The sequence below is a fragment of the Dermacentor albipictus genome, chromosome 10 (assembly GCF_038994185.2).
Source record: "Dermacentor albipictus isolate Rhodes 1998 colony chromosome 10, USDA_Dalb.pri_finalv2, whole genome shotgun sequence".
Classification (NCBI taxonomy): domain Eukaryota; kingdom Metazoa; phylum Arthropoda; class Arachnida; order Ixodida; family Ixodidae; genus Dermacentor; species Dermacentor albipictus.
Genome location: NC_091830.1, coordinates 60,781,488 through 60,803,093, shown reverse-complemented (window position 1 = coordinate 60,803,093; position 21,606 = coordinate 60,781,488). Strand labels below are relative to the sequence as shown.

The following is a 21,606-nucleotide window of genomic DNA, read 5'->3' as shown; positions in this document are numbered from 1 at the left end:
AGCCTGCAGCAAAGGAAACCAACTGCTCGGTCAGTTCATATATGTTCACCCAACCGGCAGATAACCACTCAAAGGTTCTGAGCCTTGGCCCTTACCTAACAGCTTTTGTTCTCAGGTCTACACCACAGAGCAAATAGCAGAAGCAGTTTGCGGCGTGATCACCCCTAACTTTCTGGTCGACGTCTGTGATGGAAGCGACGTCTTCCAGACACATGCATGAACAGCACACTTCACACTGTGGGAACTATGTAAAAACACTCATTTATTCCTTCAGAAAACAACTGTTTCCTTTTATCTTTGCTCTCCAATCATCTACAATAGCGAAATGAAAAAAAAAATGCATCCTTCGACAGAACATAAGATACAAACTGTTTCAACACATACATCCACGCTTAATCTCACAAATGATCGTTATCTGTCCAATCAAGCACACCAATGCACAACATCAACCACGCTTCGAGGATTTGAAACACGCACACACCAGCAGTTTTTTTCCTTTTGCTTTTTTGAAACAGGTTCCGTCATCGTCGGAAGGGGAAGGGGGAAAAAAATGGGGAAAAAAATGTGAAGCACGCACACGCACGCACACGCACACACACGCATGGCATGTGCAAAAAATCCGCCCAATGCCGCCTCGTTTTCACGCACATTCACACGGGCGTTCTCTCTCATCCGCTTCGCATGAAGGGGTGACCAACGTGTAAAGCTCGCTCCGTTGTCTCAAGTCTGTCCTCTTGAAGCAGCGTCCGCTGAAGGGTCCTTGGCACCCAGGCTCTTCAATATGTCGCCACTTCAATGGCGCTCTTCCGACAAAAGAAAGGTCTTGATGGCGATAGCAAAGCTTCTCCACGCCTTGTGAGGTTTCCCTCGAGCTTCGCAAAGTTCTTCCCACCAGAAAAACACTGAAGTCATAACTAGTAAAACCAGCACAACCATGGTGTCGCTGTATAAAAACTTAAAGCAAAAAAATATATATATATAAATTCGGACACAGACTGTAGTGTGCTTGAAGGATGCAAGACAAAAAAAGTATTTTTCTTTTTTTTACAGATACGCGATCAAAAGAAGAAGATATCGGAGCTGTGTGACTGACTTCAGCTGACTCTTAACGACAGACTTAACGAAAAGTTGTTCCAAAATAAATAGGTGAAACCCGCACGACAGAAGAGAGAAGAACTGAGAGAAGAAAGGAACAGAAAGTGAGACGCACGATAAACCTTCTGAAATGCCCGACAAGTGAAAAGAGGGGGGTGGGGATGCACAAACAACAGCGAAAGACTTTGCAGCCAACCTAGCACTTTTAGGACGAAAGGAAACGACGAGAGAAAGACGTCAGTATATAGATCGCTGCCCCACAAGGGCAATATTGTAAAAATGCACTTCAGTACCGGCCACGTTGGATAGGTGGCGAAACCGGTACTCTTGACAAAAAAAATGGAGACTGATAGAGACAAAGAACAAGAGGGAGAGAGAGAGAGAGAGAGGTACAAAGAAGCAAGCTTCAGGCTTGTATCACGCCCCATGGCCGACGATGCACACCTCCTCCTCCCAGGCAGATGTGGTCGCGCGCGCTTGGATGGCTGTGGGCGCCATCGGCGGCGATGATCCCTCAAAGTCTCCGTTGCCGAAACGTTGAGGACTCCACTCACGCAAACCACACACCGCCACCACTCGCACACAGCACCCACGCACACACAGCCACACACAAAGGCCAGACGTCCTTGCCAGACGAATGTGGCGCCGATGGTTTAAAAAAAAAAGAAAAAGAACGAAGGCAGCATCGTCTTCCGCTTGCCACAACCACCCTAAAAGGGTGAGAGACTGCTCTTTTCTCCACTTGGTTCCTACGACGACATTCCCTAGAACTGCCTACTGATCTCAGAGTCCCACAGTTTGCAACGCTATAAACAGACACAATGTTCCAACTGTCCTTTGCATCAAGCTTCTAAAAAAGACAGGCTAAAACCCTTGCATGTGTTTTGAGAGAACATACCGAGAAAGTGAGAGGGACGCATGCGAAAGAAGGTTTTGCCTGGGCAAAACGCAAGCAATTGTGGGCGCTCACAGGTATGGGCAGAGGGAACGGGGCCTGCTCGACTTCGGACTTGGTCAAGCTTGAAAGGTGTCGGGGGCTCGCTCCCAAATCAGCGGTATGTTCTACTCTCAGCACTTGCAGTTGCCACGACCGTACACAGCACACAACAGTTCAAACAATGCATCTTCTTTGTCTGTGTGCGTGCCTGCAAATGGTATGATGGGGGAACGACGACGCACACACACGGTCTGACACACAAAGGAGGACACATATAATTTAGGAAGCAAAGTGCCTAGTGAACCACAAGTAGCCTCAACCAAAGTGAGTACTGCGCCAAAAGAGAAAGAGTCTGTGTGCAAACGCCAAAAAATAAAAATGAACGAAACAATGATGTTTGGCATGTGCGACAGCTTTGCAGTGAAAGGGCAGGGGGGAGGGGGAACATGGGAGGATGGCGAGGAAGGAACGGCGCTGCCCCCTGTAGGCCGATGCTTGGGGTAATAAGAGGAGAGGAAGCAGAAACAGGAACTTGTGAGCCGAGGAGGGGGACGGTGCAGAAAGGAGAGGAAAGGAAAGAACGAGAGCTCTATATAAATACAATGGCGGCTCAGTCCTGCATCTCTTCGGGAATCTCGTGGGGGTTGAGGATTCCGGGGACAAGCATGCGGATCTTGCGCTTCTCTTCCTCTGCCTGCCGCAGTGCTGCTTCCCGCTCTTCGAGGAACAGGTCGCTGTCGTCCTCGCCAGTGTACTCCTGCAAAAGACAGAACCAAGTTGGCCCATTCCGTTGCTACCACATTCACATCAGCACTGTCAGCTACTAGAAATCCACCAGAGAACAAAGGCCTTTCTACATACCCTGTCATACCCTATCACCCTATCAAACCCTACCCTATCATACCCTATCACCCTATCATACACCTACCCTATCATGTTCGTGCACCTGGGGGGCTATTTTGTAAGAGCTCACCTATTGGACATGTCCATTTCATCTGCTCCTCAAGTGCTGATTGGCTGAAGGCGCCTGTTTCCTTCTGACGCGTACCTCAGCCCAGCCAATCAGAACTTCAGCAGCAGATGCCCACTAGGTGGACAGTTACAGAATAACCCCCCCCCCCACCCCCACACACACACACTTTTTGAGGACTTCTGGACACAGCATCATTTCAACCCACTGTCTCGTCTCTCCCAAGCCACAGGCATTTTGAGTTGCAGTCGTGTTTTGGTTGACATTTCTCATGTACTCTAGCGCATGTCTAGCACATTTTGTTTGCATGTCTTGGTGGAAACAAAGTCAGAACACAAGCACCTTAGTATCACACTGTCTTTCAGTGCAGCTTCACCAATTGAAAACATAGCCTCATGGATTGAAACAGTGGAAGGTTCAATCTGAGTGCTATTCACTAGGCGACAACATGTTTAAAGGGGCGTGGTAATTGAAAAACGAAAGTCAGCCCAAAAATTATCGCATTCCCGAAACCCTTTTGAACCTATCTACAACTTGGTTGTGAAATTCTGTTTATTTCCCATATTGCAACAATTAACAACTCCAGGTGCGAACCTTTAAATTGAGGTTTCAACTCTCCTCATTTCAGCTGCCTGCTCCTCAGGACCTGCGTGCTTGCCCGGTGCCATTTTGGTATCATTTAAAAGCCAGCAACTTCTAGCTTTTTTTTTTTTCTTTTTGGTAAGCAATTATGAGTGCCACACAGAACAAATAAAAGAAGTGTCAAAAATTACGCGTGGCTAGCACTACTACTGGTTACTTGAAACACTTGATCAAAAAGGCAGCTTCAAATTGTTTAGGGAAAGTTTGCTTCGTAAAATGATTTGCGCCTGCCACCAGTGAACAGGCGTCGTGCTCAGAATATTGTGACAGCCCTAACGTGGTCATGCCTTTCACCATGGCCGGCAATGCGAGAAAGTCTTGATTTCTGCATCCTTTTGGTCGGCAACAAAAAAAAGACAGGGGCAGGAAGCGTGCAACTGATAATCTATCGCTGCGGAATGCGATTGACAAATGAGCAGCAAAGCGTCAGGGCTCCGGCGTCGCCAGATAATGCTGCCATGACCAAGGACGCTTCCTCAGATTGTCTGCACGGTGTTGACTCTGGCCGCACGAAGATGGACACTAGTACCGCTGTTGAAAGTCATGCAAGCGAGGCGTGCACCTGCAAAGAGGCGATGCTTGTCCGGCTTTCTTTTTATGCCGGCAGTGGCATGGAAATCTGTACTTTCAAAGAGGCAAGCAGTGCGGCAACACGGCTTGTAGGCGTCGAAACATGGAGCGATCTCTGTGAACAGCTCCTCTCTGTTATTGCGCGCTTATCTTCCTCATCACTGTCATTTCCTCGTTGCAGCTCATGCAAAAAGCATCTCCCATTGCCCCCTCCAACCGCGGACGTTTTTCTCATTAACGCTGAAGTCCTGCCCGGTTTGAACGTTTGACGATGCCCTTGTGACTAGCACAACTTTTTGTTTGAAAACCATTACGATAGCGCCATGCTGCATGCTGATACGACACAGGTAAAAATGGCGATGACGATCGTGTACTTCAGTTGGCTACTGGCACGGCTAGTAGCAGCCGCAATACTGACATTTCTAGATGGCGCGAGCTATGCACCATATTTATCATTTCCAATTACAAACTGACGGGTTTCTTAAAATCCTCGAATTTCAGTCGACCATCAAGTCTGGTACATCATCATTTGAAAAAACTATCGGCCTAGATTTGAATAAATATATCTTTTAGTCGGAGACAATATCACAGTATGCTGCGATGGCACTTGATGACCCGCGGCCATTCCTCACACATAGAAATCAGTGTACTGGTTGAGCTCTTTACCAGATAAGCACTAGACTTTCAGATGGACCATCGGACCAAAGCCAAATTCTGAAGGCTACACAGAGTGGCAGGCAACACACCAGTGCCGGAAAAAGACAGAGAGCAATCTGGTCACATGGAAGTTGAAGCTGGTCTCATACTCTTCCAAAGGTTCCTTGGATGAGATGCCCAACTACCTTCTGCGATGGTGCCAGCCGGACATTCAATGAAGTACAAAGAGCAAAAGTCTATGGGTTAGCCATGTTCAAAAGAGCACGGGGACGGACAACACTGCGGAATTAAGTGCAAAAGGAGAAAGGTGAGGGGAACTGAGACCCTGGTGGGAGAGGCCAGCTAACACACGAGCTCATCATGAGCCTGAGCAGATATTATGGCTCATCCCTGAATTCTAATGATGGTGACAACGATGCAACACAGGAGGCAGTTAGGGCAACATACAGGCAGCGCGAAGACACTGTGGCACATCCACATTCCGCTGTTGTCACAAGAAAAACGCTAGAGTTAATGTGCTTGCTCGCTTGTACGCAACTACTGCAGTTCATGAGCTAGCACCAATTGTGGGCACTCACTAAAGGAATTGGACACATTTGGCTAGTGGGTACCCTTAGTTCCTACAAGTTCCCATGACACAGTGGCGAGATGGCGTTGCGATCCGCCATACAGACTCACCCTTATTTGGACAAGGAAGTCCCTCAGATGTTCCTTGAAAGCCTGGATGTCCTGGTTGAGGTTGAAGAAACCTTGAACAGTAATCTTCACTTGTGCACTGCGGCATGAAAACATCACGATACAATGAACTTCAACTACAACAAATTTTTTTTAACATGTAAGCTACTCTAATCCTTGCGAGTGATGTGAGAAGTTACGAAGAGATTTTGTAAAGCAACCTGGTGCAATCTGAGACTCCGAGAGGTTGTGCCTGTGAGGCTGTTTCTTTAGTGGAAGATTGGCCGATGATGGTGGATGACTTAGAGTCCTACACCCGAGTTTACATTGGAATCTGTTGAAAATTTTCATCTTGTGGCACAGAAGCCATCCATAATTTTGGAACACTCACAGGACACTGGTCAAAGACATTTAGTACACACACTTCCTTTACTTTATGCATTGATGGCTATCTGGAAATGGCAGTTGTATGTGCTGCAGACGATGGCGAGATAGTCGACAAGTTCAGCCTGCAACAGTTTCTAAAGGGATGCCGTTCAACACTAACTGAGCTCAAATTTTACAGTTTTGGGGACAGCACTGCACTCACCAAATGCAGGGTGTCTACCAAGTTGACATTTCCAAATTCCCAGAGTTTTCCAGGCTTTCCCTGAGTGCCTTTGCGAAATTCCCCGAGTGACGCAGAACTACGTTTTATGTCAAGATGGGCTGAAACCACATCACCCAATGCTGTCACTCTCTAGTAAGCATATGAAACAAATAAAAAAAACGACTTAATCCAGTTTGAGTACTAAGGAGTAGTGTTTATGTTATTCAATTAGAAAATAGAAAGGAGGGGTTAGTATATGCACAGCAAATAAAATGTCTTCAAAAAATTGCAAACAGAGTAGGACATCCTAAATACGAATAAAAAGGAGATGCATACAGAAGCAAATATTTTCTAATATGAGCTATTTCTATCAACTGATAGCAAGCTTAGAGGTATGAGGCCCAAACTTTGTCACAATTGAGATTCTCTCTCAAGAGCTCGTAAGTCTACCTCAGCTGCCCTGGCATACTCTCAGCCCAGGCACGACGCCTCAGTGTTGTGTTTCACTGCTTTGAAGAGTTTATTTTGGTTTGGATGATGGACACTTGCATCCTGGCATTAGCCAACACTTTTTTTTAGCTCAAGCTCCTTCAAAACGGCGGCAGCACGCTTTCTTTCCCGTTCATTTCTCAATGCATAGGTTCTTTCTGTTCTTGTCCTCTTTCCGCCACTCGTTCGCCCCACGGACCATTTGAAGCATTTTCTTGGTCAGTTGCACAGTCCACGTCCGATTTTTAGTACTCCGTAGGGGCCGCAAAAACGTCCGAAAAATCAGCCAGTTGGAAAAGATAAATGCATGTCATTTACTGCGCTTAAGGGCTGAAACCGCCGCAGGTACATTCGAAAACGCTCTGAAGGCCTGTCGATACAAGCATTAGGCATATCGGTGCTCGTACTTTAACAGGAGATCCCGGATGCACACATGTATAATTAAGGAATACATAATGTGACCCATGACAATACCCCTTCCGACGCTTGTAATGCTTCACCGCAATACTTTTGCGTATGCTTCACCACGTAACATTCCTGTACTGAGGCGAAGCTGATTTTCAGGAACCAGCGTTATCCAACGCACCGTGCTTTCCGACCTTCGAAGCCAATTGCGAGGAGCACAAAGGCGCAGTCGGTGCCATTGCTGACAGTGGCGAATTCTTTCAACGAAAAACACGGCACCCAATGGCAAGAAGCTTAATACCTAACGTCGAAGAAGCTAGGTCTAGCGTTGCCGCAGTGCTCGCTACGGCTGTTAGCGGAACTGCGTGCGAGAGCGCCGGTTAGAGGCGGCGAGGTAATCAATACAGCAGCGGTGTTGGCTTTGGTTAATGCCATTTCGGACCTGCGGTCACGGCAAAAAGTCCGGAAAATCAGACGGGGAAGGGTTCTTGTGTCCGACATTTCACACGTTCCGATACGTTGACTATAGGGGTACATGGTGGTGCCGCGAAGCCGTCCAAATTATCGGGCATTCGGAAAGTCGGTCGTTGACTGTACACTGGAAACTCCTCCAGCCGACGACAGGGCGTCAAAGACGATTTATTACGATTCCTATCTATTACTCGAGCCAGCATTACCGTGACTTTCGGCCCTTTCAAGAAAATTACCGCTAATTTTCCCTAATATAGGCCCAAATTCCCCGAGTTTTTCCAGAGTACTCAAAATCCCTGAGAATTCCCGGCTTTCCTGGTTCGTAGACACCCTGCAAATGTCACAGTCATCAGAAAGCTCCAGTCATGCAAAGGCAACTGTCGTAACACAGTACACAATGCATTAACACGCTTTTCACAACTGCTGCTTGTAACGACACAGTGACACAATTATGAAGTGTGAACACTAGCAAGTGGGTTATCGGCAAGGTTCAGGACATTGGTGAGAGGAAGTGGATCTTGAGGAATGTGGATTTTGGACAACCACACATTCTAGTCAAACAATACAGTCACGCTATTTGTACCAAAGCTGAGTATTTCGAGACGCTGCTTATACCACACCGTGGTGATACCCTCTAGCAAACTCCACGCAAAATATCACAAGTGTTGTGGAACCAGGGTGTCTACCAAGTTGACATTTCCAAATTCCCTGAGTTTTCCAGGTTTTCCCTGAGCACCTTTGCAATATTCCCTGAATGAGCCAGAACTTTGTTTTATGTCAAGACAGGCTGACACCACGTTGCCCGATGCTGTCACTCTCTAGTAAGCATGCTCAAACAAAAAAATGACCTAATCCAGTTTGTATAGTAAGGAGTAATATATATTTTATTTAAAAAGAAAACAGAAGGAAGGTGTTAGTAAAATGCACAGCGAAAGAAATGGTAAAGCCCATTCCAAATTGAGTCGAACATTTTCAAATACGAATGAAAAGGAGATGCATACATAAGTAAATATTTTTTAATATCAGCTATTTCTATAAACTGATAGCAAGCTCATCTGTATGAGGTCCTGAACTTTGTCACAACTAAGGTTCTCTCTCAGCAGCTAGGAAGTCAACCTCAACTGTCCTGACATACTCTCAGCCCGTACACAACATCTCAGTGTTGGGTTTCACTGTGTAAACAATTTATTTTGATAATTAGGATATCCTGATAAATAGGATGTATTTCTCATTTGTTGCCATTGTGTACTGACGATGCCACCCGCATAGGTGGCGAAACGTCTATGTTTTTGTTAATTTTCGTTAAGTAAAGCCAATGAAAACAACACCTTGAAGCAATTTATTTTGGTTTGGATGAGGGACACCTGTGTCTCAGCATCAGCCATCACTTAGTTTTTTTAGCTCAAGCTCCTTCAAAAAGGTGGCGGCACCCTTTCCCGTTAATTCCTCAGTGCATCGGTCCTTTCTGTTCTCATCCTCCTTCTACCACGCTTTCACCACATGGATCATCTGAAGCATCCTCTTGGTCAGTTGTACAGTCAACATTTGATTTTTCGGACTTCCGAGGGGCCGCAGAAAAAATTGAAAAAGAACGGGCAGTCTGAAAAAAATTAATGCATGTCTTTAAGTGCCTTTAAGGGCTAAAATTACCACAGGCACGTCTCAAAAAGCTCTGAAGGCCTGCCAGTAAGCTTTTTAGGCATATCAGGGCTTTTACTGTGACAGGAGACGACGTGCACGCATGTGTAATTAAGTAATACATACTGTGTCCCGCGACAATTGCCCCCCTTCTTGCGCTTGTTGTGCTTCACCGCCTAACACTAGTGTACTGAGGTGAATCTAACTTTCGGAGACTAGCATTACGCAACGCGCTGTGCTCTGCGAGCTTCAAAGCCAATCGCGAGGATTACAAAGGCGGAGTCGGTGCCATTGGTGATAGCGGCGAATTCTTTCAATGAAAAACACGGCACCGCACGGCAAGAAGCTTAATAGCGAACATAGAAGCAGCTAGGCCTGACGTTGCCGCGGTGGTGGTTACGGCTGCCAGCGGATCTGCCTGCGAGAGTGCCGGTTCGAGGCGGCGAGATAATCAAAATAGCGGCGGTGGCGGCTTTGATTGATGCCATTTCAGACCTGCAGTCAGGGCAATATACACTGACTATATGGAGTGCGTGGTGGTTCCGCAAAATTGTGCAAATTATCGGGCATGTCCGAAAAATCGGGCGTCTAGAAAATCGGTCGTTAACTACTCTGGCAATACATCGTGCCGATGACACGGCGTCAATGACGATTCGTTGCGGTCCCTCTGTTACTGAAGCCAGCATTAACACGACTTTCGTTCCCTTTCAATAAAGTTACAGCTAATTTTCCCTGATAGAAGCACAAATTCCCTGAGCTTTCCCTGAGTTTTTCCAGACTGTTCAAATTCCCTGAGAATTCCCGGTTTTCCCGGTTTTCCCGGTTGGTAGACACCCTGGGAACTATATCGAGCTGCATCCATTATACAGTCCTTACGTTGAATGATGCGAACCTGTTAGATGCTTGCTTTTCCCTCAGCCCTTTCACACGCAAGTGTCGTTGCCCTGGCTGACTGCAGCCACGTCTCTCGTACACAGACGTGTTTCATTTGCATAACGGCCAGACTATCTGTGCCGGGGGTGCCACTACAGACAAGTGAAAGATGATTTCTCTCAAATGTAGTGGAGAGGTGATTACTCTCCCAACACCTAAGCTGTCAACATAAATGTTTCATGCCTATAGCAGTTTCTCGGCCCACGCTGCCACCCTACTTTGCACACTCCAAGGATACGATCAGGTTGTGCACAGGCAACGAGAATGGGGAGGTGACAATGCCACTGCTATGCGTTGTGAGGGGGACCACCCTGACGAGCGAATGTGTGTGGCTACTACAATGCCATGAAAGTGCAAGAATGCTAAGTGCAAACAATCCTCCCAACCGGAAACAGTTCGGACTCGCGGATGTGATTAGAGCAACGCAGGGACACGAAGAGGGGTGCTGCTTACACAACACAAAGAGCATGGCACAAGATACACCGGAAGAGCCCTTGCATCCGCTTAAGGGGGGACGCGGGTCTTGAAATCTCGAAAAATGGTCAAAAACGGCAATTTTCAAAAAGTGCGTTTTTGAAGTCTTTAATGTCCCAACTATGCCTCTACAAATTATTATGGCGCAATTCCTACTCGAAGTATTAAAAAAACGGCAATTTAGAAACGTCGGTGAGCCGAAATTGAACGCCAAGCGCGAGGGTTTGCCTCATTTTCAAGCTGCCGTAGCTCCGCGCGACGCGAACCGATCGGCGCCATCTTGGTCTCGTTTGAAAGCTGGTTTCCCGCTCTCCATTCTGGCGCCCCTCGGCACGCTGTAGACCCTCGTGCAGCGGAGCGATCGGCAACCCAGGCACCTGTTCTCAAGCGCGAAATCGTCGCGAGACAGCCGCTGATTGGGTGAAACGGGCGCCTCCCCGAGGCGCAGCCCTCTGATTGGCCGTGACGCCTGCCGCGGCCCCGCGGCCGCGTTGTTCGACTCCTTCGCGTCGTCTGCTTTCGCCGGCGCGCACGTCATTTTTCGCATTCATCTTTGTTTCCTAGTATTTTTCGTTCTGCCTTTTTCTTTATCGTTCTTGTAGATATTTTGGCTATTGAGTCGCTTCTTTTAACCAAGAATTTCTTGCTTTTGCGTGCCTGGTGTCGTTGTTCCGCGTGTCACGATGGCGCGAGACGCGCGCTTGAAAGCAAGCACGCGAAAAGCAGTCAGCAAAAAGAGGCGCGCATGGAATAAGCGCGCACATCGTCGAGAACTACAGCTTCGGTGATGCCGCAAGCTGCTGTGCCCTTGGTGGATGCGGCTGGACTGAGCTCGCCAACAACAGCTTCGCCGGTGGACGCGGCTGGACAGTGCCGATCGGTGTCAACTTCGGTGTTACCGCAAGTCTCTGCAGTGCCGGTGGATGCGCCTGGACTAAGCCCGTCGAAAATGCTAACTTTTGAGACGCTGCAAGTCGCTTCGGATTCCGTGTCGTCGAAAGCGGCCGAGCCGGCTGAGCTAAGCCTAACGTCGACTTCGGCGTTTCCGCACGCCGCTTCGGTGCCGACGGACGCGGCTGAACCGAGCTCGCGTGCTCAACGCTTCGACACGGTGTTTTGCGCGGAGTGCGCGGGGCGTGAAAAGTACGCAGACAACATTAAAACTTCATTGGCGAAGAAGTCCGCGACTTCCCGCAAGTTCGAGCTAATGAACGTCGGCGCAGCTAGTGAAGACGACTTTCTGAGCTTTTTTTTTTTTTTGTCAAGTGCCAATGCAATACAGAGGTTTTCACAATCTTTACATGAACAGATTTCTGTGAGTTTGGTGTTATTGTGTTCAGTAATGACTGGGCTGCATGCTAAAGCATTAAATTTTTCCATGTGATAGGTAAACAAAAGTGGCAGAGTAAGCAAAACTTTGAATGCAATTTTCTCAGCTTTGCTTTTTCGATCAAATGCCTTTGCCTTACAGAACTTTTCATAGTGTTTGCATCAATTGATTTTATTGAATTAGGTATCATTTTTTTCAGTAAAACCTCAGCTACATCCTAAAGCTTTCCATTTTTCATTAAACCCAATAGGCTAGCAATTAGGTCAGATGTAAGCTAATTACTCCTGCATTGTTTTTTTCTTCCTACTTTGTTATTCATTCACGACCTCTATGATCACTTTTTAAAAATTTCTTTAGCTTTAGGATGTGCAGTGGGCCCTTGGAAATGAAAGCTATTCTTTGAAACTAGTTTTTTTAATTAAGAAATTATCATAATGGCCCGTAAGAAAAGACCTATGTGGGATCAATTATTTTGCAATGTCTTCATTTCTAGAAGAGATATATAAAATCTGAATATATATTTGGGATCAGCATTCAAAGATATATCTGCATGCCAATTTTCAGGAAGATATGTTAAGAAATAAAAAAAAAGTTTTCAAGACCCTCATCCCCCCTTAAGGCAAGCAATAACCATTTGTCTGTTCGTCAGACTAAAAGAGCAGAGCAACTCACTCGGAGAGGTGGCTGAACGCCGTCTTCAAAAGGTTGGCCACAAAGTCCTGCACGTAGACCACGTTGGTGATCCCGTTGGCTTGCATTGTTGGGTTGAGCGGCACCGTGACCTTGTTTGCCTCCACTATGCTGAACATGTAGGCCAGGATGGATGCCTGCATCGACAGGCCTGCACGAGGAGGGAAAAGAAAAATGGGTGAACAAGGCTACGGCATGAAACCGTGCTTCGCAGAAATCAAGAGTGCCGCTAACAGCTAATCCAAAGTCACGCGTGCCCTGCATGCAACGTGTACCAGCCACGCTTGCATCAGCATTCCACATCAACAAAGATGACACTCATACTGCACCATCTCCTACCATTCTTTCATTGCTACTCACTAGGAATCATCAAGCGCATAACCGTGTTAACCATTCATGTATGACGGTGTGCACCACGTTCAATGGTGTTCACTGTAGACGATGCAAGGACGCGTCTGCAGTACTGCTTTCCAATGATCAACATGAATCAACGCCCATAAAGATTAGCTCTGTTGTATAATACAGTGCACGCGGCACCAACACTCCTCACCAGCCAGCTGCCTGAAAGTGCCACTCGCACATAAAGATGTGCACATAACTAGAGCAGCGAGCTATGTCGTGAGTCCAGTTTGTTAACAGGCTAGATTCAATTCCATTTCAGAAACTGCATTATGCACCATACAGACACAACTGATACACAGTCATTCACTGAGTTTCGTGCCACCAGATCAGGCAATGCTGAACTGGAACAACACGAGTGCAAACTGCTTTCACCGATGAATATGCTGCTAGCAGGCGTGCACATAACAAACCTGACTCACGCATACCACTATTGACCCAACAATCAAACAAGGGCACATCGAACTCTGTACATGCCAGGCGACAAAGGCGCATTAAGGGGGACGCGGGTCTTGAAACGGCAAAAAATCACAAAAAAGTCGATTTTCGGAAAAGTGCATTTTCGCTACGTTTATACATTCAAGAATCCCTCCGCGAAATCTAGAAGCTAAATTTAATCGGAAAATAATAAAAAATCGTACTTAAAGGGGCCAGGGTGAACGCGAAATCAGCAAAATTTGGTCAAAAATGTTCAAACTTTGCGCCGTCACCATTTGCGAACGCGGTGGCCGATGGCCGCCATCTTGCGCTTGTTTTGAAGCTGTTTTCTTTGTGCGCATTTTGCACCAGTTCAAAATGGCGTCGGTGAAGGGAAACCAGCGCTATTAGCCCCGAGAATTAGGAGTGGCGCCCTCTCGCGAGTGACGTCACGGCCAGGACGCCGTTCGCTCCGGCTCGCTCGGCTGCCGCGCGCGCTCGTTCCCTTCGTGTATGCTTGGGGCATGGGTGGCTCGAGCCGTACGTATTCAAGAATACGTCGGCTTCTTTCAGCTGCCATACCTTAACCAGTTTCTTCTTCAAAAGCGTGTGAGTCGAGAAACTTTGCGGCTTGGATATCGCAAGCTAAGTAGCGTTAAAGGGGTCTACTAGGTTTTGCAATGCATATATGCGCCGCGTCTATCGGTAAATTTTGACTAAAAAAAGAATATCTGCAAATTCAACGCGCGAAGTTGTGTATGATGCTTCTCTAAACATTTAACATTCCTTTAGTATTTAGCTATGAGAGGCATTGCATTTTACGTGGAAGAAAAATTTGGTAATTGGCGTCAACATGTTATCTGATTTTAGAAAGACACTGCCCAGCGAAGCTCTCATCATGATTCATATTACTCTGGTGTGTTGTTCTATTCAAATATGGCCATTCATTAATGCGTAAAAAAATAGTTAGGCACGCATTTCTTATGAAAAAGTTTGCTGCTACTTTCATCCCCCTCTGAAACAGGCCTCCAAAAAACGAATTGCTCATGGCTGCTAACACGACGGCGCGTCATGTAGAGTATTTACATAGTTAATTCACAAACACCATAGTAGCAATCACCTGAGAGAAAAGTTTCGCTGTTAAGATCGAGAGCCACTCAATTGAAAGTGATGAAATGTTTCATAGTGGCCCTCAGTAGCTTTTATCGATAATATGGCACACCCCTGATCACGTAACGGTAGCAATCGACTGTCCGTATGGCGAGGCACGCTATGTTCGCGAAACCCATCAGTTCACTGCAACTTCGAATTAAAACCATAAAGCATGTTTTTTACAGCGCCAACTGGAATGGCTAAAGTATTCTCGAGCTACTACACCGCAGCTTAGATTTCCTGTATACAAAAGGAAAATTCAAGCACCTTCTGTCTCACCATGTCTCGATCCAGCGTTATTCAATTATACAAACGGATAACTATCGCTTCGTCGGTACATAAAAGAGAACCTTGCAGGCAAATTAAGTTTGCTCCAATCCAATCGCAAACATTCATAAAGAAAGCACCACAAGCCTTGCATATACTTTCACTTGATTTCTGACCCTCCACCGGGGGAATTTCAATATCTTCAATATGTCCCATACTACTAATCATTGACGCTTCGACTTCTTTCTGGCTGCAGCTATGCGGTCCAGCAGGCATACTTCACTAAAAAAATTGGGCCGAACAGCCTGTGTCAGTTCGCCAAACAGATTCGTCATGTATATTCCTCAAGCAGCAAGCACCAGTAAATTTCTCAAGTGAGTTTGATTTGATTTATTAATTTCCATTTACACACACACCTGTACAGAGGAGTGGTAAGTGGAGGTGGATGAGGGAAAAAGTCGCACAGACGCGGCTTGAGGTAACCTCACCCCCTTAGGTACAATATGGCTGCATGGGGTAACACATCAAGCGCCATATAAATTACATTTTTATAGTGGCCATAAAACATTGCAGTTATACAATATATGAAAGCACAGTGAAATATTTCCACGATAACAATGCAAAACACACTGCGGCATTGAAATAAATAAATGATATACACTTGGTAACATAGACAAAAAAGAGGAACATAACATGCATTATTAATCATTAACAAATGCGCCCTAAAGAGGTGAGTTGAACGTGTAACACGGAAAAGGAAATATATATTGGTACATTCCTATTTGTACTCTGTAAATAGCTGTAAGCCTTCATTAACTTTACTTCAAATTTCCGCCGCTTAAAAAAAATAAACACGTGAAGAACCGCCTAATGTTGACAGGCAGTTAACTGCACAAGATTTCTCTGGTCTCATTCAAAAAGCTATCCTAGTGTTCCCAGCAGTCCACAAGAAAGACGTCAAAACATTTTCACCAAACGCAATTCCTCCATCAGGAAGACATACGCACCAGCTGTGTGAGATGTGTCCGTCACCACCGAGAACAGGTGCTGCATGATGTCTGTGTAGTACGTCTGGTAGAAGCTTTGTGATGCCACTTCTTCTTGGCCAATGTTTTGAAGCAGCTGGTACAGGATCTGCAGACCTGCACAAGCGTAGCGGGCAAAAAATTCAGGGCCGATCAATCCACCGGCAGTGATCATTCAAGCAGCCGTCCCGGGAGCGAGTCGGACGCGGATAGAAAGTTGACACCCAATGTCTCAAACCCCGGTATTATACACAAGCTCGAAATGAGTCTCGGCATGTCTCCTTAGCATAGCTGCCAACCTGCCAACCTTAAAATTTGTGATGCACTATTTTCCGGTCACAAGTGCAAAAGCAGTGTACATTGCACACATCACAACGTTGCCTGCAATGTGCGGAACCGAGTGCAGATCCAAACTGCACATCTGTGTCAAAAGCAGTATCCCTCGGGCTGGTGCATGACAGGCACATTCATATCTAAAACATCCAGACCTCACAAATGAGGTTGTTTACAGTAAGCCTCAACAATGTGCGTCACAGGAGTTGTCCACTGCCATCTGTTACACTCAGGTATGCTTACCGACGTCGGCCACATTCCTCATGGTGTGCTTGAAAGCCCAGATGATAGAGTCTAAGACGAGCTTGAACTGTGCCGGGGGGATGCTCAGAAGTGCTGCAAAATGGCGGAGAAGCATCAAGAGTCAGGAAACAGACAAGCCAAAAAGATAACAAATAAGTAACACGCAGTACCTACCCCCTTATTCATGCACAAAGACAACCCACAAATACCGTATTTTACTTAACTTTAACTTGCCCTTGCATTAACCCACCCCAGCATTTGTGAAATTTCAGAGAGAGCCATACCTCTCTCTAGCATGAATTTGTCAAACTATGTAATTAGCATTGCCGACAATCACATTTCTAAAAAATAGCTTTGTTTTTCTCCATGTTGCATATTTTGCGCAAAACATCATGATTCCTACAGCAATCATTGGACCCGAAAGGGTTAACCTGGAGACGATGACTTGCAATGTGGACGCAACATCCTTCTCCTCTCGCAGTGAGGAACATGCACTTACCGGGGAAGCAGTGAGTAACAACAGCTTGGAGTAGAAGGAAGAAGTTTGTCCTATGCTCGGGAAATTCTTCAAAATCCTGCAAAGAGGCAGACATTTCAATCAGGCATGAAAGAAACACACACATACACACATTGCTTGTAACACTGGAATTTGCCCTGACACAAAACACTCGAGTCTAGCTTCTCCTCAGCAATTTTTCTTGTAATGAACCAACGCCACCCCTTCCACATCTCAGAATTTCTCCTTGCAGCAGGACTAGGTTCATTCAAACTTAACGTTCATGCAGCCAATTAGCTGTGGAAAGGCGTAACCATAAGGTTCAAAACAATGTTACAGTTAACTTCCATGATCAGATTTTTTTTAATGTGGAAGACTTCCAATATCAATCTGCATTCTACATTAAAAAGGTGGTGAAAGCTGTGTTAGTACACCGTTAATCGCGCTGTCAAATAAAGAATTTGGTAACCTTTCGTCAGCGGCTTCATAATACGCATAGAGTGTGAGCTGTGATGGGTTTTTTCTAAGTAAAGATCAGTTGAAGGCCAGCTTTACAACTGTCCTGTTCCCTTTTATCCCTTAGTTTGCCTTCCTCTTTTCCCACTAAGTGCTGCAAATGTTTTATTACATTAGCAATCATATGGACACTCCAAGCGAACTTTTGCCATCGCTGTTGCCATCGCGATGAGGTATCCTATCAGCACTCTATCACTGAAGTTGTTCATACCAGGTCTTACATTCTTAACAAAATTATCCCTCACAATTTTGAGAATGTCAGCCCACAAACAAATGTCATGAATCAAAACACCGACAGCACATGCCTTTTATGTTAAATCTTCCGAGACTTAAATATGAGAAGTGCGAAACAATAATACAGATCAAACCTGAAAATGATGCCATTTTGTTGGCGCGCCTGTGCACCACACTTTAGTGATTGGCCCAGGAAAGAGGCTTGAAACGCGCCCGATACGGAAAGGTGGAGATAAAGTTGCCAAGAAAGACGTTGCCTCTAATTATTAAACATAAATGAAATTGTCTGATGGCAGGATTCAAACAGAGGCCCCCTAGCACAACAGCAAGTTCTTACCGAGTCAGCTTACATTTACTTGAATTCTTACTGCCACTACATACGAGTCTCGCACTTCATGGAACATTCTAACATGGCTATTGCATTCATTGGTTTGCCCTTATGGCGAAACTGTGATAATTTTTTTAACAACGTCCCAGTCTCAACTAGCACGACTTTCTGAGTTAACCACAACCCTTGAGTCACGAGGAGCCTAGCAAATGGTTCTGTGATTTGACTGCCAGACTCACAAAGCTATTATGAAATTTTTAACAGGCCTTTCTCTTTCGGTCCTGTTCTTTCCTTCCCACACACCGAGCGATCGATCCTGCTGAGGGCAGCCCATGACAATGCACACGATGCCATATACGATCGTGCCAAGCGGCGAATCTGAGCAAAAAATTACTGTGCATAGTCAATGTGCTTGTGAGTCAGCTTCACAAACGGCAACAAGAACTGTTACATAATTTCTATGCACATAATTCTTTTTTTTTTTCCTAACAGCTCATAACAGAAACGGCAAGAAAAAAAAAGTGCCGCTGAGTTGTGTGAACGAGAGTGCCGTTAAATGAGCCAGTTCGCTGTGTATGAAATGCCAGCATCCCGATATCGCACTGCACAATGTCACATCAGATGAAGGGATGGAGCAAGCATAATTATGGCAGTGATAAAAGGTGGCCTTACCTTGTTGATCATGCTCAACGTGCACTCAAACACCGCATCGAAGATCTTTGGAATCTCGCATGTGATGAAGCCCTGCACGAACATACTATGGTCAGCGAACGTCGACATCGAATACATAGGCACAGCTAATCCCTGGTACTAAAGGCTGATTAAACAAACAACCTATCAGGCCCACAAGCATGTACGCAACAAGCAATTACACTTTGGATTTTTTGCTATATCATTCCCTAATGAAAGATGGCAGCTATGGAGTTTCCATACTTTGACGAAATCAGAACACAGTAGCACCTCACGAATATTTTTCTCCCCATAATAACATTTACATTCCCATCATTACGCATTATATTCTTGTAGTCCCCGTGAGAAATGTAAGGGGACTGTTCCACCCATTTTTCTCACAGGACTCCACCTTCCAGTTGCCACTGTTACGTTTTTCTGGGTGCTGTCATGTCTGAGCAGTCTCAATTTCCATCCCACCCTCCTCCAAAGTCTGGTAGCTCTCCGAGAATTACAGCACAACCTCACTGATACTTTCCTGTTATGTTCCATTTTGTTCCAGCTCTTATGCTTTGAAACACTAGTCCAATTTAGTTGCCATAATGTCCTGTGTATTACGTTCCTGTTCTTTACATTTCACTTCACAGTTGTGATGTCTTTTTATTCAACTTTAGAATGAACTTGTGTATAAGGTTAGCTTCCTGCATAATCCGCAGTGCTCCCGCAAGTGCTTGTGGAAGTTACGCTGCCCAAGACCACGCATTATTCTCGTGTGGTCCCTTGAAAAACATGTAAATAAAGAAATTCTACTGTAATTGCATTTTACTCAACCCTTGCATGCTTTATGACCAGCCAGAAACATAATAGGGCTTTACTATCTTAAATCAACTGAAGAATCGTGAGAGCTACACACCTGCTAACCTCCAAACTCAAACCTTCTGTTTCAGCCAGCAAAACCAGCACAGCACTATGGGGTAACGAAACGCGAAAGCACAGGCGTCACCGGTGTGAAGCAAAAACAAAACCTTCTGACCGCCCGTGTCCTTGTCAAGAGCAAGGTCAATGACTTTTTTTTTTCTTTCTACAAATTGAATATAACTGGACAAGTACCATTTCCTTCCATTATTATGCAATGCAATTATCTTTTTATTACGTATGGTTGGGTATTAGTGACAGAATTATAATGAATAGTGCCTTCGCGGGGGAGTTTCAAATCATGCCCTGCATTTACCTCCATTTCTCGATTATTAAATCTCTGTTCAGGATAATATTCACGCCTTAGATGTTCTCTATCATTAATCTATCACTTTAGCATGACTTAATATTTGCCTTTAGTGTCCCATTAAGGAACTTGTCCGCATAAACTATAGCTCTATAAACAAGTACCCTTGTGGTACACAACTCCTTATGTTGTTACGAGAGGATAGGACATGTACTTTCACAATTTCTTTTTGGTGTCCTTTCTTTTCACAACCTTGCACTGCCCAATTTTCTAACACCCTCAGAACGTTCTGGCTACAGCATCCACTTCTGGGAAAACTTGACAAAACATTAGTAAAATTGTAAAACGAGTGCAAATTCACAAACTGTACGAAAAATTCGCGAGAGCTTGCAGGTACGAAGTTACGATCTTCTGCCCCAAAAGAGCTGCCCGCTCACCTCTAACCGGTGGACGATCATCGACATCGCCGAGAGCACCTCGGGTTCTCTTGCCGCGGGCACCGTGCACCGCTGGTAGTCCAGGAGCACCGCATCCAGCAGCGGTGGGATGAAGTTCTCCAGCACCATCTTGGGGTCGCTAGTGCGCGAGACCCACCCAGCGATGAGCTTCAGGGTCTCCTTCTTTACGGTGCGCATCGAGCGGATCAGCGGCTGCTTGGTGACCCCCTCGCCGTTCAAGGCCACCGCCGCACTGATGTTCTCGCTCATCACCTTGTACACGTTCAGCATGTCCAGGTAGATGCGGCCCAGCTGCGTCACATACGGGTGACCCAGGGCCTTGCACGCCCTCACGTTGGTCTTGAGGATGTTGCCGAGCTGCCGCACGGCATCTGGGTCCTTCAGCACGTCGACGTTCTGCACGCATGCGCGAGGCATTCACTCAGCACGAGTCGGTAGGCTGCTCAATTTTAGGACTCCCAAATTATAGACATACCACAAGTATTAAACATAGCGCACCTCACGATTCCAGTGAGCGCAGCTGTTATGCCGCCCATCCAGACTGGGTGGGCTTACACTAATGCAGACTTCTGAAGAAAAAAACTAAAATTTTGGAGTCATACACGCAAAAACTATATGATTACAAGGCACACCATAAGGGGAGGACTCGGAATTGATCTTAACCCCGTGGAGTTCATTAATGTACCCCAAAATCTCAGTACACAAGCATTTTTGCCACTGAGCTACAACAGCGGGTCATTTCAGAGAGGCATCAGCTACTTGGCAAAGGAATCATTCGGCACGCCTTGCAAGCACCTATTCTTTTAATTGCGACAGCAACTATATGGACACTCCAGGCGTATTGCCGTCGTCGTCGTTGTGATATTCCATACAAAGTCCAAGCTGCAGACGTGTCGTGGTGCTCCCACGGAACATCGCTGCCAACTTCACTGTGCGGGCCACCATACAGTTCAACCAACAGACTTTGAAATTGCAGGACACAAAGGTTCACACCATTGGTCCCTGGTGGAGATCCTTCAGAAGTTAGAGTATTACTCTGACCTTTGACTAGCCTCTTTCTTTTCCTTCTTATGCCACATGAAGAACTAATGTAATGAGAATACAGTCAAATCTTGAAGACTGGTTAATCCGAATCTCGGGATAATATGAATTTTGAATAGTCCTGGCCAAGACTGTTTCAGGATGACTCCAATGCTGTACTAAGTTGCTACGGATTGTATGATTTCTAAGCCACCACAAGACCTCTCTGGGCAAGTGGGTTACGGCCCCAACACACAGTTGC

General features: G+C 45.9%; 1 protein-coding gene across 1 annotated transcript in view; it reads right to left on the bottom strand.

The window, feature by feature from the left end:
- Window positions 1-242: 242 nt before the first annotated feature.
- Window positions 243-21,606, bottom strand: part of emb (exportin-1 emb) — a 59,796-nt gene continuing 38,432 nt past the window's right edge. Inside the window, exons 15-22 of the mRNA XM_065444495.2 lie at window positions 20,304-20,720; window positions 18,648-18,719; window positions 16,901-16,976; window positions 16,402-16,494; window positions 15,808-15,942; window positions 12,548-12,716; window positions 5,550-5,646; window positions 243-2,789 (exon numbers count right to left, since the gene is read on the bottom strand). Coding sequence (XP_065300567.1) covers window positions 2,643-2,789; window positions 5,550-5,646; window positions 12,548-12,716; window positions 15,808-15,942; window positions 16,402-16,494; window positions 16,901-16,976; window positions 18,648-18,719; window positions 20,304-20,720 — 1,206 coding nt within the window. The 3' untranslated portion in view covers window positions 243-2,642. The remainder of the gene's footprint in view (window positions 2,790-5,549; window positions 5,647-12,547; window positions 12,717-15,807; window positions 15,943-16,401; window positions 16,495-16,900; window positions 16,977-18,647; window positions 18,720-20,303; window positions 20,721-21,606) is intronic.